Genomic DNA, 22779 nt, shown 5'->3' on the forward strand with positions numbered 1-22779 from the left:
GTGTGAAGGTGGAAGTTTTGTCCACATTTTGTTGGGAAAAAAAAAAAAAAGAAAAGCTTAGGCCTTTAAATTTGAAGAAAAAAACCCCCAAGTTACACACACACACAAATTGCAACCAAACAACCAGCAGGACATGAGAGACCTCTCTTCTAGAAAAATACAGAACTAAAGTGCCATTGTCCCCTTCATCAGAACTGCTTGAGGGCTGTTGGAGTGAAGGTGAAGAGGGGGAGAGGAGAGAAAAACAGCCACTGCAAATAAGCAGAGTATTTTATTAGAGAGTTATCTCCTTCTTGCAAGAATGAGCACTGAAATGGATAATACCTTCCTGTGAAATCCAGGTTTCCAGCTTCATGTTAAGAAGAGGCTCTTACCTTATGGGATTATCCATCCTTGATACTGTGAGAAATGCTGCTAAATTCGCTGTGTAGGAAGAGCACACAATAAGGGTGAAGAGCCACCAGCTTCCCATTACAATGCGCATCGCCACAGAATTGACAGTGGATTCACCCCCTACAAATAAACAGAGAAATGGAGGGTCTCTCAGCAACTTCCATTTGCAATCCCCCTCTATGTGCCCATGTATGTTAAACTTCGTTAAGTTCCTCTCTGCTTCGCCTCCAGTCTGCCCTTTTCACTGTGGGAAAAGCACTGCTTCTGTTCAGGCTGATAATTCACAAGTATTTTTTCCAGTCTACATCTTGCCCTAGCCAGTGTTCTAGAAAATCATCTTTCAAAATATTTCCCTTGAGAATTATTGAGGATCAAATCTAAAGAACATGAAAAATGTTCTAAATAAAGTTGAATAATAAAGGTGAAGCACAACTAATATGCAGGAATTAAATCATTACAGTGTTCAGATTATAGTAATATTCTGCTTTCAATTACCCTTTCAGAACTGGAAAAAAGTCCCACAGAACTGTATAATGGTTTGTGTGCTATCTTTGCTGTATTTAAATCTGCAAAGACTGAAGCATTAGTGTCATTACTTGTTACACTTTACAAGGTTTCAAATCATGTGAAATTCAGGTTTCTTTCCAGCAGTCTTCAAGCACAGTTATTCTTGAGTATCATTGGAGACTAAACCTTACCATGGAGCTGGTTCTACTCACTTCAGCATATGTTTGCGCTGATTATATTTTACTGCACTTAAACCCATCAAGGCTGCCACCTTAATGAGATCAGGGACCAAGTTTCATAGCAATATGATGGATTTTCCAGCTGAAGCTTTAGAAGCTTGCAATCACAATGAAAAAAACGTAGAAAAAAGTTAACAACTTCACCCATATGTCAGCATTCAATAAAACTTGCCTTCCAAGAATACAATTAACATAATAGATATGGCACAAAACCTGTGTGAGCAGATTTTGTAAACAATAAGTTGCAAAATGACTTTATTAATGGTAGCAGTCCTACTGAATTCAGTAGGATTTGTCCTATGCTGAGAGATTCCTGAGTGTAAAGTTAGTTACATACTCAGTTCAAACAACCAAGAGATGAACTATCTCACATGAGTTCAAAAACATATGTATTTCTAAGTCATGCATTTTTTCATTAAAATGCACTTCACCACTCCAGTGGATGCAGGAGGTTGCATGAGCTGACATATTTCTATTTCTATTTATACATTAAACAATTAAAAAGGTGCTAGTTTCAGAGCTGCAGAAGTGCTGCAATTCTGCACCAAGCAGCTCTGTAGTTTATTTCCAATGTAACAACTTTCCCAAAGAGGAAAAGCCTGCTAATGCTTTTTCTGGACTTAGTGAGAGACAGAAATAGCATAAAGAAAGACACGAAGCCCCAAACTTGCCTACCTTTCCCACTTTTGCTCATCTGGGCTAATAAAACATAATACTTGCCCATCCTTCTGTTGCACCTTTAGCCCGCCGTGGGCAGGACTGAGCTGTGCTGCCCGCTCTACCCGTGCAGAGCTGCCTGTGGGCAGTTGCTCAGTACCTTGCTGCACGAAGGCTCCGTACACGACCCAGATGGCACTGTGCAGGGTGGAGGACACGGAGGGGCTGGGCTGCGCCGCGCCCTGAGCCCGCACCGCCTGGATGCGGTTCAGCACGAAGATCAGCACCCCCACGATCGGGATGGCCGCGGCAATGCAGGCCCACACTGCGAAGTCGAAAGGAGCGAAGAGGGAGAAGATGTTGATCTTCTCCTCGGGCTTTTTGATTAAGATGCCCACAGAATAGTCCATGTAGCGCTTGCTGAAGTCCACCACGCTCTCCCGCTCGGGTGTTATGGTGATGGCTGAGATGGCCAGGTCTGCTCTCTGCAAGACAAATGCAGCACGTCACGTCGCTCCCTGCCACCAGGAGTCTGGACAGCAGGAGAAGCTTTCTAGGAACCATGGCTTTCCTTCTATAAATTAAAACATTTAGATGCATTTATATAAATTCTCTAAAAATAAAACCAGAATCACTTTCACCATTAAACATTAGTTAATTGCACTGGTCCAAAGAAAAGTAATGAAACATAACCTTTCAAGGTACTCTTGAACAGAAAGCATGACCCTGACTCCTCTCTGGAAGAAGGGTAGCAAATTTAACCTTTATCCCTCATTTGTTTTCCAAAGGAGGCCTAAAACTCCAAACCATATTAACCCAGAGCACTGTAAGCAATAAAGAAAGAAACACCATTTATTTAGCTTGCGTATTTGTTAGCAGGGTGGGAAGAGCTAATGTTTGTTTTTCTCCCTGCAGTATTGCCAACTTTCCATATTCATGAAGAGATTTCATAGGACAACCGGGGAGAAGATTTTGTTTGTTTTTTTAAAATGAATAAAGTGATGGAAAAAGCTTGTAACAGGGAGAATGCACAAAGGCAACTTTGTTCCTGAAACTGCTTTGGCTTCAATATTTAAAACAAGAAGGTTTTGCATGCAGGTAATCCTTAAAGAGTATGCACTCTTGATGAACGGTAAGATAGGAGTTAATAAATAAGGTTCCCAAAGCTTTTGAAGAGCTTCAATTAGATTTTCAATATTTTCTGTCTTAATAAAAAGAGGCCTCTTCAAAAAAACAGAATATACATTCAGTTTCCTATCGCTAATTGTGTTGGGAATGTAAAGCAAATATTAGATGAGGGAGGTTTGCTTTGAAACCCTTTGGAGTCTGTGGAACAAATGGTTGCAGAAATACCATTTAAAAATAGCATAATAGATATTTTATTGCTTCAAAGAAAGCAATTTCCAAAGAAATTTAACAGGAGTTCTTACCTTATTTTTAAATCCATTAAATTCAAACAGTTTATGTCAATGCAAAATAAGTTTAAAATTCTTTATGCTCCCTAGCACCAACCAAGAATATCCCATTATCACACACGTTTGCAATAGCTTTAATTGCTTCTATTTCTTCCTAAACATCTCCTTACAGATACTGAGCCACCTATTTACAAGATAATGAGAAAGCTTTTACTTTCAGTAATAACCTCCACTGAAGAAGAGTAACCTTTTCTACAAAAAACAGCAACATGGAATATTAATTCCTTTGATTCTTCTTCTTGATTAACGCTTGTCCCACATGAGATTGCAAGAACATGAACAAAATACACTTATTGCATTCTCTGGGAGATTCCGACCTACCAACTCTAGCCATTTACTTAAATGGATTTCAATTAACTTACTAGATTTGGAATACTGTAATTAAGAAATTTGGTCCTGTAATTTTTAAATGAATTAATAATCTTGAGACCAGTTTAAATTCTGATGCCCTATTAGTGGGGCTACTTTTCCTGTTTGGGAGTCAAACTCATTGTCATTACTCATTGGTCTTTATTAAACATATCATCACAAAATGACAAAGTCCCATCTACAAACAACTTTCAAAGACAAAATGATAAAAAATAAAACACGAGTTTTAAGGAGAATACCTTATTTTTTCCTCTATTTTCTATATTTCATTCCCTCACACACACAAACATGACCTCTATTCTTATAGCAACGTAAACACATAGATTTACATCAATATAATTTATGTTGAGAGCAGCTGGAAGCAAATAAAACAAGAGACTCTCTAGTTCCTACCCTGTATAGAGTCTTAAATTGTAGTTTATGTCACATTCAAACTACCCATAGCTCAGAAGCATTCTGCACTGGTGCGTTCTGGTTCTAATTAATTCTCCTGCAATTTTTTTAAATGCAACTTCTTCTCTGTGTACCTTGTTAATGAGTTCTCCAATCATGCCATTCCAGGAGCTGTTTTGGAGCTGGTGTCCATACTTGCCATCAGGAGCTTGATATATCTCATACTTGAAGCCCAGATTCTTGGCTAGTGCATCCAAGACATCAATGGAAAATCCTTTATATCGTTTTGGCTGCCCAAGGATGTTCTCTGCCACCATCACAAAAGGTTCTTCCTGAGAACAAAACAGTATCTTAACTTACACTTGAAACAAGATTTTTAGTTTACTTCTCTGAGCAAAAGAGTGTTTTCTGAGTTAATTCTGGACAACTTGGCACAGATTTTGAGACATCCACAACCTTCTGAGGCAAAAAGTGGGATACTGTGAAGCTTCCCAACCAGACACTACTGCCCCAGCACTCGACTACTATCCATAGCTTTGGTATTTCCATAGCTCTTGAGAAGGAGCAGAGGGTCCAGAATAAATTCAACCTCAGATTGAAAAAGCCATCTTTTATATACAAGGTTTCATCTTATATCTAGGACACACACTAAAACATGAGCTAAAACCACTGCAACTTTGTGAACATTTAAAATTTTGAGAACTCAAAGAATAACCATCATGGGTACTGGTTTCTGGAGTATTTTAATTTAAGAAGTCTGTTTTGGGACCAAGGAAATGCAGCATTTTGTGGTTTCTGCTGGGGATGGGTGTCCTGCTTTCCTGCAGATCCCAGGGATTTTGGTGGCACAGCCACAGCAGTTGGCTGCCTTGATAGCCTGGTACTGTCACAGAATGGATCTGCTCACCTGTCACACCAACTACAGCATAAATTGAGGAAAGAAAATTGGGGGCTGGAGGGAGTGCCTTCATGTACATATGTACTGTTAGGTAGTGCCTATTTCTGCCATGATTTAGAAAAAGGGATTGAAAACAACAAAAAAAAGACATAATATTCTGCAATCTGTAGACTACAATATCTTAGCCAGGAATGCATTCAAGCCCTAATTTGCCCCTAATGTAGCACTTGGCTGACAGGAGCTCTTTACCACTCCAGAGTTTAACAGACAGTAGTCCCAAAAGCATAATGATTTTTTTGGAAAGATGACACCTTTCTAAAAGATATAGTTTATCTCAATGGGAATTTATGAGCTTGATGCAGGAAACACTTGATTAAATTTTACAGCCTGCAGCATACAAGAGCCAAGATTAGATTATCATAATTGGTCCATCTGATCTTAAAATCCATGAAATGCTGAAAACTGCCTATCCAAGCTCAAGGATGGTATCTGGAATGCACCCCTGTGCACTGAGGCCCTATGCTGGTTCTATGCCTGGTAGGAATTACAATGCAGAAAAACAGCATAAGCAAACAAACGTTCTGTATCACTGACAGTGCACAGCTTCACATAAAATAATAAAGGGCCATCATCTATCTTCCTTGTTATGTAACTGATCATCCAAAAATACAGAACTGAAAATGATAGGGGAAAACACTGCGGGAAGTGCCCAAAATATTCAGTCAGATCCTTTTTATTTTGAGCATTTTGTTTCCTGAACTCAGAAAGGATCATACCAAGACAGTCACCACTTTGAGTGTCACTCCCTGCAAGTCGTTGCCCAGACGTCGCTCTTGCAGGCTGCCGTTCAGGCCCTTCTCAGAGTCCCACGTCGCCAGCTGGAACAGAAAGCAGTGAGTCTGAAGCACTGCCAGGCAGGAATCCTTCAGCATGTACAAAATGTTTAACAGCAGCTTGACCAAATCCAGAACTGATAGAGGGAGGCTGAGAGGTGTGCGGTTTTCTTTCATGCAGAATCAGAATGAGTGTGACTCAGAGGACAGACATAAACACGTGCCTTGCCTGAATACATGTTCAGATTGGGAGCAATATAAATGATCTGTTATCTGTAGTATTTATCATATCATTTCACTTAGTTCACTCTGAGATTACACTTCTCCTCAGTAAGTTTATATTGTCTGAGGGTCGTCAGGATTACCTATGGTTGCACTATCCCAGATTTCCCGCTCTGCTCAGATTCCTATTTTCAAATATCCTATATTTATCAAAGACCAACCTTTTTTTCCACAGTGTTTTAGCTCACCTACAGTCATAAATTCTTGACACAGGTTCTGTGGTGTCAAACTGTCTCAACTCACATTTTCTTCAGCTCCTGTCTCAAATCCTCTTTTCTCTGTTGTCCTACTTCTACCTGATCTCTAAAACAATTACAGCCTCTTGAGCTCCCAGGCTCCTGATGAACAAGTATCGCATATCTACCAGATGTACCACATGCAGGTTTTCAGGATATCTTCCTGGAACATTACATCTAAATATTTTATTTTTCAATTAAATGTGTATTTTAAAAAATAATTTTACTGCATTTTCTGAAGAGAGATGCAGTCCAATTCAATAGAACAGGTTCAATAGAAAAGTCAATTTTTAGTGACCTTTGGATTATTCAAACTAAATATGCTCCTCAGCAGCAGCAGCAGCAGTCAGACTCCTTTTGCCTTCAAACAGAATCCACAGTGTCATTTTGTTCAGAGGAGACATAAATAGTATCAAGTAGAAACTGTTTTCTTCTTCTTTTTTTTTTTTTTTAGCTGTACTCTTAAACACCAATACTATGCTCACATATTTGGAAGCAGTGTTGTTAGCTGAAGGCATGCCCTGTAGAAATTAAACACAGTCCAAGATCTGTGAAATATGGATTCCTCCTGCCAGAAGCTAATTTTCATGTAACAAGTCAAAATCTTCTTAGAAAGAACTTATTTCACTGAAAATGCCTATGGCTAGATGTCTTACACGATTTATTTCTATGACTTCAGTTTTATCCTAAAGCCTCACAAATCAAATCAACAAATAAAATGTGATGGAAGAGATCTGTATAGTTTTATTTCTGGTTTGTTACATTAAACTGATAAACAGGGAACTAGAAAAGAACAAGACATTCAGTGAATATTCAGCAACTATCACAACTGATGAAAATTATTCCACAGTCACTAAACCTTGAAAGCTGAGATGCAGGAGAGGAAAGACTTAAGGTAAACATCCTTTTATCCACATGACCTGGAGGATGGAGGAGGAGAATGTATGAATAATTTTCAGCTTTCTAATGACACATCTGGAAGTGAAAATATCTCAGAGGGAACACTCTCCTCCTGTGATGGCAGTTTGGAGTGACAGAGGAGTGTCTGCACATCAAGTGTCTGCAGCAACACAGGCAGATAAATAACTGTAGCTATGGTATCTTTTGAATTTGAATTTAGATCCTTGCTCTGAAATATTTCCAGATATTCCTCAGCCCTTGCTACTGCAAAACCAAATGGACATATCTTTCCTTTGACATAAATCAACATGGTTCAACAGACTTCAAAGATGAGTGCAGGTGTGTATAGCATCTATTATGTCTCAAATCTGTAAAAAAGCTTACTGTTTAAACCTTCTTCACTTGTCCTGGGCATAGGATCAAGATTTTTGCCAAAATGGGTTGCAAAATCCACAGGTGATGATTAAATAGTCTTTAAATATGGGAAATGTAACACATTCAAGTTACTACTTCATCACTGGTGGACTGACACGTGCACCATTCAAAATCTGATTTCATATGAGGGTCCTAGACTTCTCAAATACTCTGCTTCATATTCTGCATTAGCTCAAAGAGTTCTGGAAAATACTGGAGACAAGACAGTGTAAACCCATTAATTTTTTTTTTTTTTTTTTTTTTCAAACGGAGTCCACAGAGATCCTTCTTCCATTCAGCACGGCTAAGTACAAGGAGAAGGGGCATATTTTGCTTCAGAACAGCACTCCAGAGTACAAACTTTTCAGCCTCTTAAAAGCAAACTACAGAGATAAAAATCATAAATGGAACATAAGGAAAACCATTTTCAGAAAGGATTTTCCCTGTGTATCCTTGTGCTTTGGAACACTTCATTTGTTAAGAACTGTGGCAATTTTATCTTCTACTCCTTGCAGACAGAATGATGTTTATAGGATTGATGTATTTACAGATATGTATAACAATTTGTGACAGCTGACCTGTCAAGATCAGTGCCTGAGAAACTAATTTCCAGCACGGTTACACACCATGAGTACTGCTGTTAAGGCCATTAGAGTTTCATTCTTTGTAGAAATATGTACAAATTTCCTACCAGAAGTCTGGAACCAAAGGTTATAGCACAGCCATCAGCTGATAGGAGATAAAGGGCTTTTAGATCTGATTATGAGAAGCAACTGCTTGCAGAATCAGCACTTACAGCATGTGTTAAAAAAAAAAAAAAATCAGTGGTCTCTGGAACATGTATTTAATGGCAGTCTGGGTAGGATGTTTTGATTCTCAAGTTACCTGGTTATGTGAGTTCAAGTTTTGAAATCAGCTACTTTATGAAAGATTTTCAACTTAAAGCTTTCTAGCTTTTCTTTCTGTTCTTTTTTCAGCCCTGTGGGAATCCTCTAGTTCTAGCCATACAGCAGAAGCTAAACCATCCAGTAAAGACTACCCAGAGGAAACAAATGTGGAATTCTGACAAAAAGGTAATTTGCTGGAAAATCCTGACTCAAAACATGCCTCCAATTTTAGTCAATATGTACTGTATTTTCAACTAGAACTGTAAGGAAAGATTTGGAGAGAGAAAATAAGAATTTTAACATTGTTTTCGCCCTCCACAAGCAACGCAGGATGAAACAAAGACACTTACTCAAAACACAAGCAAAACAAATGTCTGTCACAGGCCCAACCAAATGGAGATGCAAATTATCCCAAACTACTAGTAAATACAGTTGAAACTAGACAATAGCAAATAAAGTGTTCAGTGTGTCTATCACAGTATTGAATGTGATTATCTACACTATTTTAGTTTACAATGCAGTACTTACTGTCCAAATAATGCATGTCACTGCTATCTAACACAATTTTAAGTATGACACCATCCTAAACATGGTCTACTTTCCAGGAAAACCATGATTCACGTGAGAAATAATCAAGATAATTCTCAGCAGATGCATATTAATGTTTGAAATGGTCACAATCTCTCCAGAGTATACATCTTCTCTTTTACCAAAACTAAAAAACTTTGACTGAGCAACTTGTTTGAGCTAAGGTTACACAATCCAAAGAAAGTATATTTGGGAACCCCTTACTTGAAATCTGAAAAACTAAGAGACAGGAAAGTGGAAAGAGTGCAAGGCAGGCAGTTCTCACACCACAAGACAGAGACACCCATATCAACCAGAGCACATTTTCTGTGAATACAAAAGCTGTTTTGTCCATGGAATTAAATAAATTAAACTATGCCACTCACAATCTAAAAACGCTTTTAGATTAAAGTTAGACTCAAACAGATTTCATTTCAATCACAATTTATTTCTTAACCTTGAAGTCAGCAGAGTTTATGTCAAGTATGATGTCCTTCTACCATGCAGGTATATTTTACCCATTGGTGCCTCATTCCGTTTGTAAGCCTTGCAATACAGCTAAAAGTAGATTTTAAGTGAACCTGATAATAAAATAACACATAAACAAGAAAATTAATGTTTACAGGAGACAAATATGAAATAAGGGAGTGGGCCATTAAATAAATGGAGTAAATTGGACACTTCTCTGTTACAGTTCTAAGGAATAAAAGGAGTTTCACTTAAATCCTAACACTAATTTAAGTCCACTTAAAACATTTAAGTCCATAATTCCTTTTCAAATTAAGTATAACAGTAATCTACAGAATTTTCTGCCATTCACAACAAGGTAGTTGTAGGACTCACAGTTTGAATTAGTAGTAGCAGTAGTAGTAGTTAAAAACTCTTTCATATTTGTGTAATCCACAATAATATAAAAGGGGATTCAGAAAATGAAAAGGTATCACACCTTTTACTTGCAAGCAAATCCAAACACTGATATAAAAAAATCCATCAGAACTACATATTAGGAATATTCTAACATTTTTACTCTAAAACATAAGCTTATAGTCAATATAGGGATAAGATACTGGGTAAGACCACCAGATGAACGGATTTAAAGATACATTCTGTGGTCCAGCATAACTCATCCTTGTTTGCTGTGAAATACCAGCAAGTCATCTACATCCAGACAGGCTAGTCTGATATTTGGCATTTGTTTGTATTAAAAACATATCTTGCTTCCAAACATTTGCAGTGTGACTGGAATACCTGTGCACCCACAGCTAGAGAGAACTCCAAAGCATGTTAAAACTATGAAGCAGAGGACTGAGAACCCAGTCTCAAACAGTATATAAACTCCCAGTCTTTGGGTGAAAATTTTATGCCATCCTGCTCAATGCTGTTTGCCATTAAGGGGCACCGTAAGGATTGCATCTACTTGATAAAAGGTCAGAAAGAGGCAGGGAGACCGTGGAAAGCTGCATAAAGTTAGAAAAAGGGCAGAGGGAAAGGCTGTCTCCCTGGGATTGCTTTGCCGCTGCTGCTTCTACAAGGGGACCCTGGGCTTTGTGTCCAGGACAGCAAAGGACACTGATGAGGCTGTTGATGCTTTAATGAGTCTTTAAGAATTTAAGACCTTCAGGGAAAATAATTCCATTTATTCCAATTTTAGTGCAATTTTTTTTGCAAATTTATGGTGCTATATGGATGATAATAAAATTTCTCAAGAGAATCACAGGAAGATAAGCATGAGACAGTAAGACCTAAAAATTACTAAGTCATTCTGGAGAAACTTGACTGCTTTTTCAATAGTACTGCAGAATTAATAGGTAGCTGAAATGAAGAGGACAGTATGCTTGTATCTGAATTTTAGGTTTATTTCATACACAGTCTTATGAACCCTCACCTAGGGCAATCTGTCTCCTGAAAAAGACAATACCACCTGATTTAAAGATTAGCTTCTATGCAACAATGGAGAATGATGTATCAAGATGAGAAGAAAAGTTCTGAATAGCTCAGAGCAAGTCAATATTAAGATTGTCTTGACTTAATAGCTTTTTTACTGTTTTGGAGCAGGAAATAGGAAATCACTAACATTAAAATGCCGAGGATGCAAACATATCTCAAAACTGGAGAGTGCTCAAAATATATCAAACTATAACAGTGAGAAAAATAAATAGGAGTGGTAAGAACTCCAACATCAAACCATAATGCATCCTGCATAAGTAAAAGTGAACACTGGATGGAACAGAAAAATGGGAAATAGGCATACTTCAACTGAAGAAACAAACACAGAAATCAATGATCAAGCTGTGCAGGGTGACAATGAGATGCAAATGATGATGAGCTTGTAAAACAGTACTGCTGCACAAGTAGCAGTGTGGTCCTGGACTCCACATCTCATGGCATGGGCTGGACAGAGCAGCCACAACACAGCTGAGAAGGATGTACATTCTTAACGCTGTGGTTAGCATCTCTCTGAACATGAATTAGGTATGCTGGAAGAAGATCAAGGGAGAACAAGACAACTGCTACTGTGATGGAAGATTCAGTTCACACGAAAAGGATGAAAGATTAAACTGTGAATATTGAAGATAATGATAACCAAGAAAAGGGAAAATTAGCAACAAAACTAGATATAAGGCAACAGAACTACTGCTGCAAATGTACTGTAATCTACAGAGACACTCACGGGAAATATAAATTGTTTCCTAGAAACATTTATTCATTCTCAGTGAAGACTGTTAAATGAGAAACAGATAAAAGGGCAGGGATTTTTTTTAGTATTTCTAAGCAAAACAGTTTTTCATGGGAAGGGTTTGGCACATCCAGTATATGAGGTACATAGATAAAGGAAATCAAAGAACCCTCTGGTGGTTCTTGAATTCACCAGAGATACCAGATCCAAACAACTGTTTCACAAAACGCTGGATCCCAACCAAAGGTGATTAGGGTGGTTTTGTCCCACATGGAACAATTTCGCTAAAGTCCCAGAGTGCAAGGTTTAACCTGTGATCCCCTCAGTTTGCCATTTCCCAAGTGAGTGGATTCATTGCCATCTTTAAGGCTGGTATAGGGGCATTTTATCCACAGAGTTAAAATGTACTGGTGTAGTTTTTTCAAATAATGTTATCATTCAGAATACTTGAAAACCTCAGCTACTTTCATCTCCAAAAGAAAAAACCATTCCCTACTGCTGAAACAAAGTCATTCCTAGAACTCTGCCAGGGAGAAATTCTGTCAGAAGTGCACAGGAGCAATTTGAGGTTCCAGCCTACAACCGTTAACTTTGCAAGCCTACGTAACACCACTGAGTCCTGAGAGCCACACTTATATAAAGTTAATTGAGCATAGACCTAGAATAGAAAATATAGAAAGTTCAAGAATGCTGAAGGAGGGATTTGAGTAGGAAAGAGCAACTGACCTGAACTGACATATCTAAGGAAACAGATATACACCACTGCTCGCCTGAGCAGCCAGCGAGACAAATGGCAAATGTCTGGGACTGAGATGCCACAGGAAGTCTGCCCTTGAAGCAGCACAATGCCCTTCAAATATGTGAGGGAATGGGGGCACAATTAACAGAGAAAAGCAGCATTAACAGAGCTACAACCATGTAGATAATCCCACAAAACTCTGATTTAGAATTTAAGAAAACAAATCTCCAATTGTGCCAACAAAATGTACTTTGGCAAGAAGCTGCATAGTAACATGAGGAGAATTTATACAAAGTGGAATAAAAATTTCAAGTTAATTCAAACAGCTCAAAACCAATGCAAAATTCTAAAAATTACATTGCATTGAAACAAAGTGCAAATTAGTATGAGAAGCATATTTTTGCCATGTAAGATCAATGACAGTACTTAACTGCTATTATCTAGAGAGTAACTAGAGAGCATATGGATATGGAGTCTCTCTCTCCATGTCATTTACAATATTTCCTACATAATAGATAGGGAAAACCTAGAAGGGAAAAATGATGTTACTTAACCCAAAACTGTAAGGATAGTTTAGGACAGAGGAGTACCAGCAGAGGCTTTGGTAGAGGTATTTCTGCAATAATATTCTTATTCTCTAGAAGCCTGTGTATTTATTCAGGTCCTGTTCTTCAAATTCTGCCATTCACTGCAGCTAACAATTTCAACCCTACCTATCATAACTCAGCAGTATCTTGTTCCATTTTTTTATGGTCCTTCATTGCAGAGATATAAGATATTTTGACATGAGATGAAATGTTTTTCCTTACGTTTTTCATTACCCAAAGATCAATACAATTAAATGTAATGACCATACTATTAAAAGCCAACTACTTTACATATAATAGAGTTCTACAACATAAAGGAAGATTAGACACATGATGCCTTATACTACTAACATTAAGGAAGCCAAGGTATTCTACTGCTTACTACAGAACTGTGACTGAGGAGCTTCATGCAGAATTGAAGCCATGTGTTTTTTTTAACCCTAAAGGTTGTATTAACACAGTGTCAGACTCCTTGGGAATAGATCAGCACCACATACTTTATATTGCATATACATAATGTTTAATATTATGTTGAAGGCTATCAATTATGGTAATTATCTTTTTTGTGAAATAAGATACTGCTCCATTATGTCGCAGATTGAAATATTATTTTGCTAGCAGATAATGAAGCAGCGCTGATACCAATTCAGGGTTGCTCCTCTTTCTGTATTGTGATAGCTGGTGAACATCTCTGACCTCCTAAACAACACAATAAAACACCTGTGTTCTACAGTGCTGAGCCTAGGCAATGCTTGTGTGGGGCAGCAAATCCATACTTGGCAGAAAAAGGAGCTGAAAGGACATGACAAGATAAATGTATTCTGTAATTCATTATATAAAAGTATAAATAGGCCATCTTCAGCTCTGCTAGAATAAATTGCTTCAATTAATACTAGTCTTTGAAGGAGCAGTGACTGCAACATGCTGACGTTATTAGTGCAGCAACATAGGCACTGAGAAAGACATAGTACTAAATGAAGCAATCATGAGAGTGATGAAAACAATATGAACAAGAATCTTATCCTCTGATGGCTTCTTTATGAAGTGCAGGGAAGTATTACTCTATCCCAACATTTTTGTATTTAATTTCCCTGACATAAAATCAAAATATGGCGAAGAAGGTGTTGAAAATAAATTGGAGGTATTTTCTACGAGACTCTCACAGGCTTCTGTCTTGAAAAGCAGGCAAGAAACTTCCACCCCTGTTCTCCTGCAGTTTTGCCACTTTTCAAGGCTTTAAAATACAAACAATGTGCCACAGTGTAGAAATGCTGTTGTTGAATCAGATGGCAGCACTACCATAGCAAAAGATGTGCGTGCAGCACCACAACTCTTTTAAAGGTCAAACAAATTAACTGTGAGGACCCAAGATACTGCTGAATCAGGCATTTCCCAGGGGCATTGTAAATTACCCTTTGATATGAACAACCAGGTCTCTAAGCATAAAATTAAAACGGATAAGTAATCACAAAAGTGAGACCAATCCAGGTATGAAGTCCTCGACAGCTGTCACGAGTTACTGGCTAAAATCACATTGCCACTGGATTACCTATTTGAAAGGCAAACAAGTCCCTCTTCTTTTTCCTGCAGTTTAAAAGACAAAGTCATGGTCCAGTGAAATCCAACATGTCCTGGACTCCAAGGGTACTTGGAATGCTACAGCCAATTGCTGAACATCAGGTAGCTCAGGACAAAACAGAACCAATTCCCTTTACCACTACTCATTATGTGTAGGTAAAGTGGAAACAAATCCATTTCACACAGAGAACAGATTGTTTTCAAAGCTCTGAAATGCTTTTTGGTAGCAAATTACTAGCTTTTGAGAGCAGAGCTATCCTTGTTATTTATGCAATAGTGACCTCAGCAGACTGTTTGTAAACAAAAAACCCTCATCATGGAAAAGTTGGATCTAACAATAAATACAAATTCATGCTGATTTCCTATAGGTTCTGTCCTGTTCTATGGAGTCTAGTAACCAAAAAATGCCCTGTTGTGCTGTTCTAAGAATTTTACTGGGGAGAGAGAGCAAGGGAGGCTGGCACAGCTGGACAGCTGTCAGTACCCGTTTTCCAGTCTTTCTACATGAGAGCTCTGCATGTAGGAATTTACTGGCATGCTACAACGGGCTATGCCAAAACTGCTCTTTTTTTGCCATTCCTTACTGTGTTTCTTGGATATGATCTGAGCTGAATGCTTTTGATGTCTCACATTTAAGAAACCCACCCATATTTCTGCAGTTCTAACAAGAGAGCTTTTCCTAGCCTGGCCCCTGACGTACAGACCACTGTGTGATTTCACTAGCTGTGATTTTCACCTTCTGAAGCCTGGCCACCATGAATCACTTTCTGATTCTGGCTAAAGACACTGAGTCATCTCAGAATGAAAGCAAAGTTCAGCCCACTCTCTGATTTCACCTACCAAGCCAGTTCTCAATCCTGTATTGAAAACTGCTCTTCTCTCAAAGTCCAAACACTTATGAAAAGCTCCACAACATCAGGAGTAATTTTTTTGTAGAAACTTCTTTAAAAAATAAGTATTGGCATTATCTAATTACCTCATGATATTTTGTTGGCCTTGATATAACAAGGACAATGTTTTAGAGAAAAAAGCCACTTTGCATTTTAGTTCAAAAGGTGTGGATTCATAAATGTAATATATAAACCAAATTGAAAACTTAAACACAAAGAGGTCAAAGTCTTAGATTAAATGTTAATATTTTAAAATGACAATTAAAAAACCCCAATATTATTTTATCAGAATTGTTGTTAAGATAAGTTAACACTCTGTCTTGCCATCAGCAAAAACCCTAAGTGTCAAAGCTTCCCTGCTAAAGATTTTAAGTGAATTTTGACCAGCTCTGGTTATTGGCACTGGAATCTACATCCACATCTACGGAACACTGAAAATTCTTGTAATAAATTTGAAAGCTCCATTTTTACTGAACTTTCCCTTATTTTGATCTTTACAATATGACTTCATCTTTATCCTCGCTACTCACAGAAAGTGACACAAAATGTCTTAAATGATTTTCAGATATTTTTTTCCTCTACAACAAAAGCCATGAGTAAAAAAAATCATAACTTGGTGTTTGGTAATGGATAATTGTTTCTCCAAGAAACAGAAGAACTGTAGATAGTATTAAGCAAAACATGAATTTTCTTCTCTGTAATGATAGGCATTTAATGGTTTTAATTAACAACAAGCTATATTGAGACAGCTTTCAAAAATATATTTATCCCTTGGGCTTTGTTACATAGAACAGGTTTTGTAAGGTAAATAAAATCAGCTTGCTCACAAAGCCAATTAGCAGAGAATATACAAACACCAGATCCACAGATATTATAGTTTATATAAATTATGTACCAGTTGCTAAGTATTCACAAGGAACAACAATACACTTAGCAAATCTTTGCATAGTCTTCATACAGAAACTGTGGTAACCACGAAAAATACTTTTCTATGTTACTGTTTACAAACCTTTTGCTTACAGTCTACTGCCCTGCTTCAAATCAACATTCAGGAGAATTTTTAGCTTTAAAAAAAATACTGGACAATGAGAACTTAGCAATTTTGCACACTGACAGACAGTGCACATAGGGTATATAAGAAAGATTACAGTAATAAATACTTTCTCCCAGCTCCACAAAATGCCACATACCAGCAAAACTCCATCACTAGGAAGGATGTGGTAATTTCAGCAAAGTAGTCAAAGGTAAGAAATAAAAGCAGGTAAGAAATACAGCTTGTACTATGTGTACTGCTTAAAGGCTCTACTTTCAGATTCCTTACTGCAGCTTTAAAAATAAACACCGATCTCCAAGAAGCTTTATTAGAGTTCCCTACATCATTTGTTTAGGAGGATTCAATAATTTAGTAGGTTTATGTAATTACTACAGAGCTTATTTAATATTGCACCTGATGCGTTGTTGTTTTCCAAGTCTTGAGAAAAGCTTCTAGAAAGGTCAGAGCTGATCAAATTAGAAAACAAGACATGACTTATGTGTGGTCCAAACTTCTCAGTAGAGGGAGAGAAACAATTTGGGCCCATGGAGGGCCACAGATAAGCAGCAGAACCTCTGCTGAGGGAAAGGCAGCAGCTCTCTGGGAATGACCCAGCGGTCAGACCTCATTTGAAGATCACCCTACCTTAAAACATTACAAGATTTATTTCTACACTCTAAATGGCTCTTGGTCACTGCAGGGCAGGTGGTTTTTCATGAACAGCAGAGCATTTGTAGACAGAATTAGGGCTAAAATGGGCAATGCCCTCAGAGAAATGTGGATGCAGAAATATGGCAAAGAATTACCACAAACATATCTGAGGAGGAAAAAACCACACACATTACATTCATTAAATCCCTTTCTTACTGCCTTAACCTGATATTCTTTCTGTTGCTATGGTGATTGTTATCCAGCCATTTATACATTTAAAGAAAAAAAATCAGTATTCCCTCTCATGAAATTCAAAGTGTGAGAAATATCCCCTTAATGCAATATAAAGACTATTTCCTCAGTGGACCCATCAGGCATTCATTTTCCTAAGGTCTTCTGAGTCCATTTAAACTTCTCTGTTCCACACATTTTGTGGCAATGAATTTCAAAATATAAGCAGGCAGTCTTTGAAAATGTACTTCCTCTTATTGGTTGTAAGCTGCTTACCAGTTCATTTTATTAAATATAATACAGGTTTCTATTACAAGAAAAAATGAATAATTCCTCTCATTTCATCTTTTAATCTCTTTATTTCCTAAGCACCTAGACACACTCCCTCCTTTTGTCTGCTTACTGAGCTGAAAAATTGTGACCTGTATGTCTCTTCATATAGAAGCAATCTGATATCTCTAGTCACCCTTCTCCCTATTACATATTTTCTAGTTCTTCCATATATTTTTTGAAACAGGAAAAGAAATAAAAATCACCAAAAAAAATCCCCCAACTCAATCCAGATTATAGAGACTGGCCAAAAATCAGCCCATGGAAAATTGGAAGACTGACTTAGGAAAGGCAACTTTTGAGTGCATTATTAAGCCTATATTTTAAAATTATCTTAGAAGAGCTGCCTTAGAAATCTTCAACACTGCATTTCAGCATTAAAATGCAGAAACAGATGAACAAAGAATGTAGAAAGCAAATGTCACCAACAGAAATTGTATATATTTAGATAATATATACTTAGGAAATGGAAAAATAAATTCTTACCTACTACATGCACAGTAAAATGTAGAATTATTTAATGTTTCCTGGAAAAAACCACTTTCATTTATTAGAAAAAAATGCTAACACCATCCACGGTATTTGTTGGGAACTCTTCCTAAATCCCTTCCCTGGCATAAGCAGAAGGTGGTACATACAAAGTAGAAAGCTATGACCCTGCAGTAATCGCCCTCCTCTCAGTAGGTCTGCAGGAAAATAATTTGTTAGTAATTACTGCCCACAACTTTTCATAAAGTTAAGGGGAATTTGCAGCAACTACTGAATGGCCAGTATTTCTTTTCCATAAAGTACATCAGGCCTCTACAAGTGGTCCAGCTAATATAGAGTTTTTTGTAACTCACAGAACAGCTTTATAGATCCCAGAATGTCTGAAGGCTGCAGACTTTGTTCGCAAATCAAATTAACTAAAAGAAATTGTAAGAGTGTTAATAATTATGTTGGTTCGTGTCATCAGGATATTTTCTGAAAAATCCTTTTTGCCCAGGATTTTTTCTCCTGAGAAGCCTCAGAGGAAGAGAAAAACAATATTATCTGATTTGCTTCTCCTGTTTTGCTGCTTTGGAATGTGGCAGGTGCATGTTTGATTGGTTCCATGTGAATTGTTTTAATTTAATGACCAATCATGATCCAGCTGTGTCAAGGCTCTCAGCAGTCACAAGTTTTTATTATTCTTTCTTTTCTAGCCTTCTGATGTATCTTTTTCTCTATAGTTTAGTATAGTTTTAGTATATCATTTCTTTTAATATAATATCATAATATAATAAATCAGCCTTCTAAGAATATGGAGTCAGATTCATCTCTTCCCTCTTCCTGGACCCTCGCGACTGCAACAGGTTTGTCCACATCTCCATGGCAAAATATTCCCAGCTGCTTTGGAGCAGGCTTGGGACAAGCCCTGGTGGCTGAAAGGCCCTACAATCTGCTGGCTGCCCATCAACTTAGTAGCTTGTGATACTTGAGTGAAAACTTGGCCATTACTGAACTCTCAGGGCCTGCACTAGAGACTGACAAAGAGTTTCAGTGTAGACTTCAAACTGCAGCAGCTGCAGGGAGGGATGAATGAATGGGTGACAAATACAATCACCACATCAGCCCAGGAGGTGCTACTAAAATGCTGCTTATTAGCACTGCCAAGGCGACAGCTGAGAATCTGTGCTCTGATGGACCTACAAAACTAACACAGTCCAGGATCGGGAAGAAACTCCAATAGCCAGGTCCTTACAGAACTGGCAGCTCAGACCATACAAAACTACATCTTTTCATTACTCACAAGCAGAAGAAGGCCTCCTACACTGAGGGCTGTCAGCCTTGTACCAGCACAAGAACACAATCATTTTTAGAATTCCAGGGGGGAAAGATTTGACTATTTCTCATCCAAAATATATTGAAAAGCCTGAAGGCTACAAAGATGGGTACCCAGGTCACAAACCCTGCATCCCAAGAGTGACAAGATGCACTCTTCAGGAGGTCCCTCAAAAGGCAGAGGAGAGACAGCTCCCCCAGTAGGTGACTTTTCCATCACCCTGCTGAATAACACAGGCTAAATCTAAGATCATAAATTAATTAGCTAAAATGCACTCCTGTAAAAATATACCCCTTCCCACATTCACCTAGGGCTGCCATAAAAATGGTATTTCTTTATGTCTCCTTTAGGAAACACCCAGCTGTCATTAAATATATATATATATATATGATATACATGATATATGTAGACAGATATATATCTATGCATAAAGAAGCCTGTACAGTTATCCCTCATAAGAATCTGTCTGAGTTTAAATTGCCTTTCAGTACTAAATGTCACAGTCACTACAGAGAGCTACAATTTAAAAAAAAACTTATAGGACTGAAAATATTTTTCTCAATATTCCTAAATAGTTTTCATAGTTTTTTTAGCCTAGTTACTTCTTCTTTTGATATGTTTTTATCTCCTTATGCCAGTTCTCCTGGCCTTGAATTGGTACTGCATCAGTTAGGAGAAAGAATATCAGATCTCTCAAAACGAGGAGTTGGCTGTTAATGAGAATAAATCTCATGTTGATGACTTTCATCAGGACTTCAGTCTGTGTTAGTCTGGCAACATTACAGAGGCTGCATATGCACACAGAAAATCAAAGAGAACCAAGGCTTAATTGTATAATGGGCTGCATAGCAACAAGTCAGAACCTTTTGGTTAAGGAGTCTCACAAGACTAAGAGACCAGCAATCACATCAAACAATGACAGCCACCAGCACATCACCCCTAGCCCCCTAACAGCCCACCATATCAACACAGATTTCCTCACAGGCTCATTAAAGGTCACCTCGTGGATGCTGGACAAAGTGCTGACACTACAGCTCACGCAAGATTTCACATTCAATATTCCTCAATAAAATAAACTGACACTCTTCCCATCTCTGGCAGATACAGCTTAGGATCTGATAATCATTTCAATGATGGTGTAAATTACCACAGCAGACTCGCTATTAATGTGTTCCAGGCTATCACACTAAGCCAAATAGATGTAAAAAGGCTAACACCAGATCAAATCTTGACCACATTTCCAATGTAACAAAGCAGTTGCATATGAAAGAAATAAGGTAAAAAGGAAAAGAAGACATATTATACTGGCTTTCTTGCTCTTCACAGATTTTCTATTTTTAACTTTTTCCACTGAAGTGCAAAACTAAATTGAAGCCTGCAGTGAATACAATCAGGAACTTCAACAAATCTGCACTCATTTTTTTTGTGCTGACCTGTGGTCCTAACACTTTTTGTTGCTTTATAATAAACACTTTATATGCTGCAAGACAAACCAAAGGCATCTACCTCTCACGGCCACCATTCCCGCGTTGTAATTCCTGATAACCATGCTCTAGATCTTGCTATCCTTCTCCCAGGATACTTGTCCTAAAATAACATGAGCAGGAAACTTCTCAGGCTTACTGCACACCATGCCATTCCAGCTGTGGAACTGCTCCCCAAGCATTGGCACTAATTTCATTTGTTTATGTATGACTTACACAACTTTTGTCATGGCCAAGAAAAGATTCTGGCTAAAAACCTGAACATCACTAAATTTGGATCAGTTCTGTTAAGAATGTGATCCAAGTGGCTCCCTCAGTTTACAGAGTGCCCTAGAGTCCTGTTTCCAATTCCACCCTGCCTGCCACTAGGGTGGAAATGGAAACAGGAGCAGTGCTTAATTTTATAGTTCAAGGGGCAACGACATTTCATAACTATTCGAAATCCAACATGAAGATGGATGCAAAAGTGAGGAGAGGACACTGAAATAGGGAAGTCAGAGCCTTAATTTTTCATGAAAGGATTATTATGAAATATTATCAGCATACGATATATTGATATGATATGTGCAGTTCCTGCATTCCTATCAGAATGAGCAGCGGTTCTTCTTCCACTGCTGTAACAATTTGATTTCTCCTGGTTTCAACACGACAGTGATACTGGAATTGATTTAAGTGCATTAATGCCACAGGAAGTCATAAGGGCTTTTGGCAGAACCTATAAAATGGGAAGAGTTCATATGTTCCATTATGATGATGATGTTGAAAAGCAAAGTGTGCCAGCCAGAACCCACCCCACACAACCCCAAACCTTTAATTAAGAAAGCCTGATATTAAGTTGTACTCAATTACAGCATCCGTAATTTGCCACTGTGCTCCCAGAGCTAGTCCATATGCTTGTGAGGCACCTTTTCAAACCCTCTTTTGGGCACGCTATGACTATCATACAATGCACTTGTATTATAATTAAATTTAGTATAATTACTTTACAGAGTGATCAGTGACAGTCTATTGTTCAGGAAGAATTAATCCTTTGAGCCTTCCAACATCATTTTAGTTCCTGGTTCTAAATGAGATTTCAAAGAATGTAATTTATAATAACCAAAATCCCCAATGCATACTTTAATATAGCCTTCCTTTGTTACAGCAGCTCACTAGTAAAATGCTTCTGAGTTAGAGCACTCCTGGTGTACTGATGTACCTTTGCTGCACAGGACCACTCAAACAGGGAGGAAAACAAGCAGGAATGCTTCCCTGATCACCTTGATGCCTTCTCTTTCTTCCTCCTTCCCAAAATATGGGTGCTCTAGAACCCTTTCAGAATTCCACTACTAAAATAGAATCCTTCCCCTAGGAGAATGCTTGCCTTTCCAGAAGCAGCCCAAGAAATCCTTCCATCTGAGACATCACTAATTCATGAATATATTTAAAGGAGGTGTGATGATTGGACTTGAGAAAAAGCTGGAACTGCTACCATATGAGAAACCAGAAAGTTTTATTTCCGCCTGAATTGAGATGCTTTTCCATGGAGAGGAATCTAAGTTGGGCAGTGTCAAAACATTTTGTTTAGACATTTTTAATTCAAGTAAAATGTTTTGACAAAGTGGAATCCTTGGAAAAATCCTTTGCAGATCTCATCTATACCAGTACTGAAATCTATTTCCCTTTTTTGTATCCATTGCAAGCCTACTTCTCAATTTCTTTCTCTGGACCAATTGTTAAGCATAT

The 22779-nt window shown here is 37.9% G+C and overlaps 1 protein-coding gene across 1 annotated transcript in view; it reads right to left on the reverse strand.

Moving 5' to 3' along the window:
* GRID1 (glutamate ionotropic receptor delta type subunit 1) overlaps positions 1-22779 on the reverse strand; it is a 482309-nt gene that overhangs the window by 44479 nt on the left and 415051 nt on the right. The window contains exons 9-12 of the mRNA XM_041474584.1: positions 5708-5809; positions 4168-4365; positions 1957-2281; positions 375-513 (exon numbers count right to left, since the gene is read on the reverse strand). Of these exons, the coding sequence (XP_041330518.1) occupies positions 375-513; positions 1957-2281; positions 4168-4365; positions 5708-5809 (764 nt within the window). The remainder of the gene's footprint in view (positions 1-374; positions 514-1956; positions 2282-4167; positions 4366-5707; positions 5810-22779) is intronic.

This window comes from Pyrgilauda ruficollis, unplaced genomic scaffold (assembly GCF_017590135.1).
Source record: "Pyrgilauda ruficollis isolate IOZ18807 unplaced genomic scaffold, ASM1759013v1 scaffold11, whole genome shotgun sequence".
In the NCBI taxonomy this organism is placed as follows: domain Eukaryota; kingdom Metazoa; phylum Chordata; class Aves; order Passeriformes; family Passeridae; genus Pyrgilauda; species Pyrgilauda ruficollis.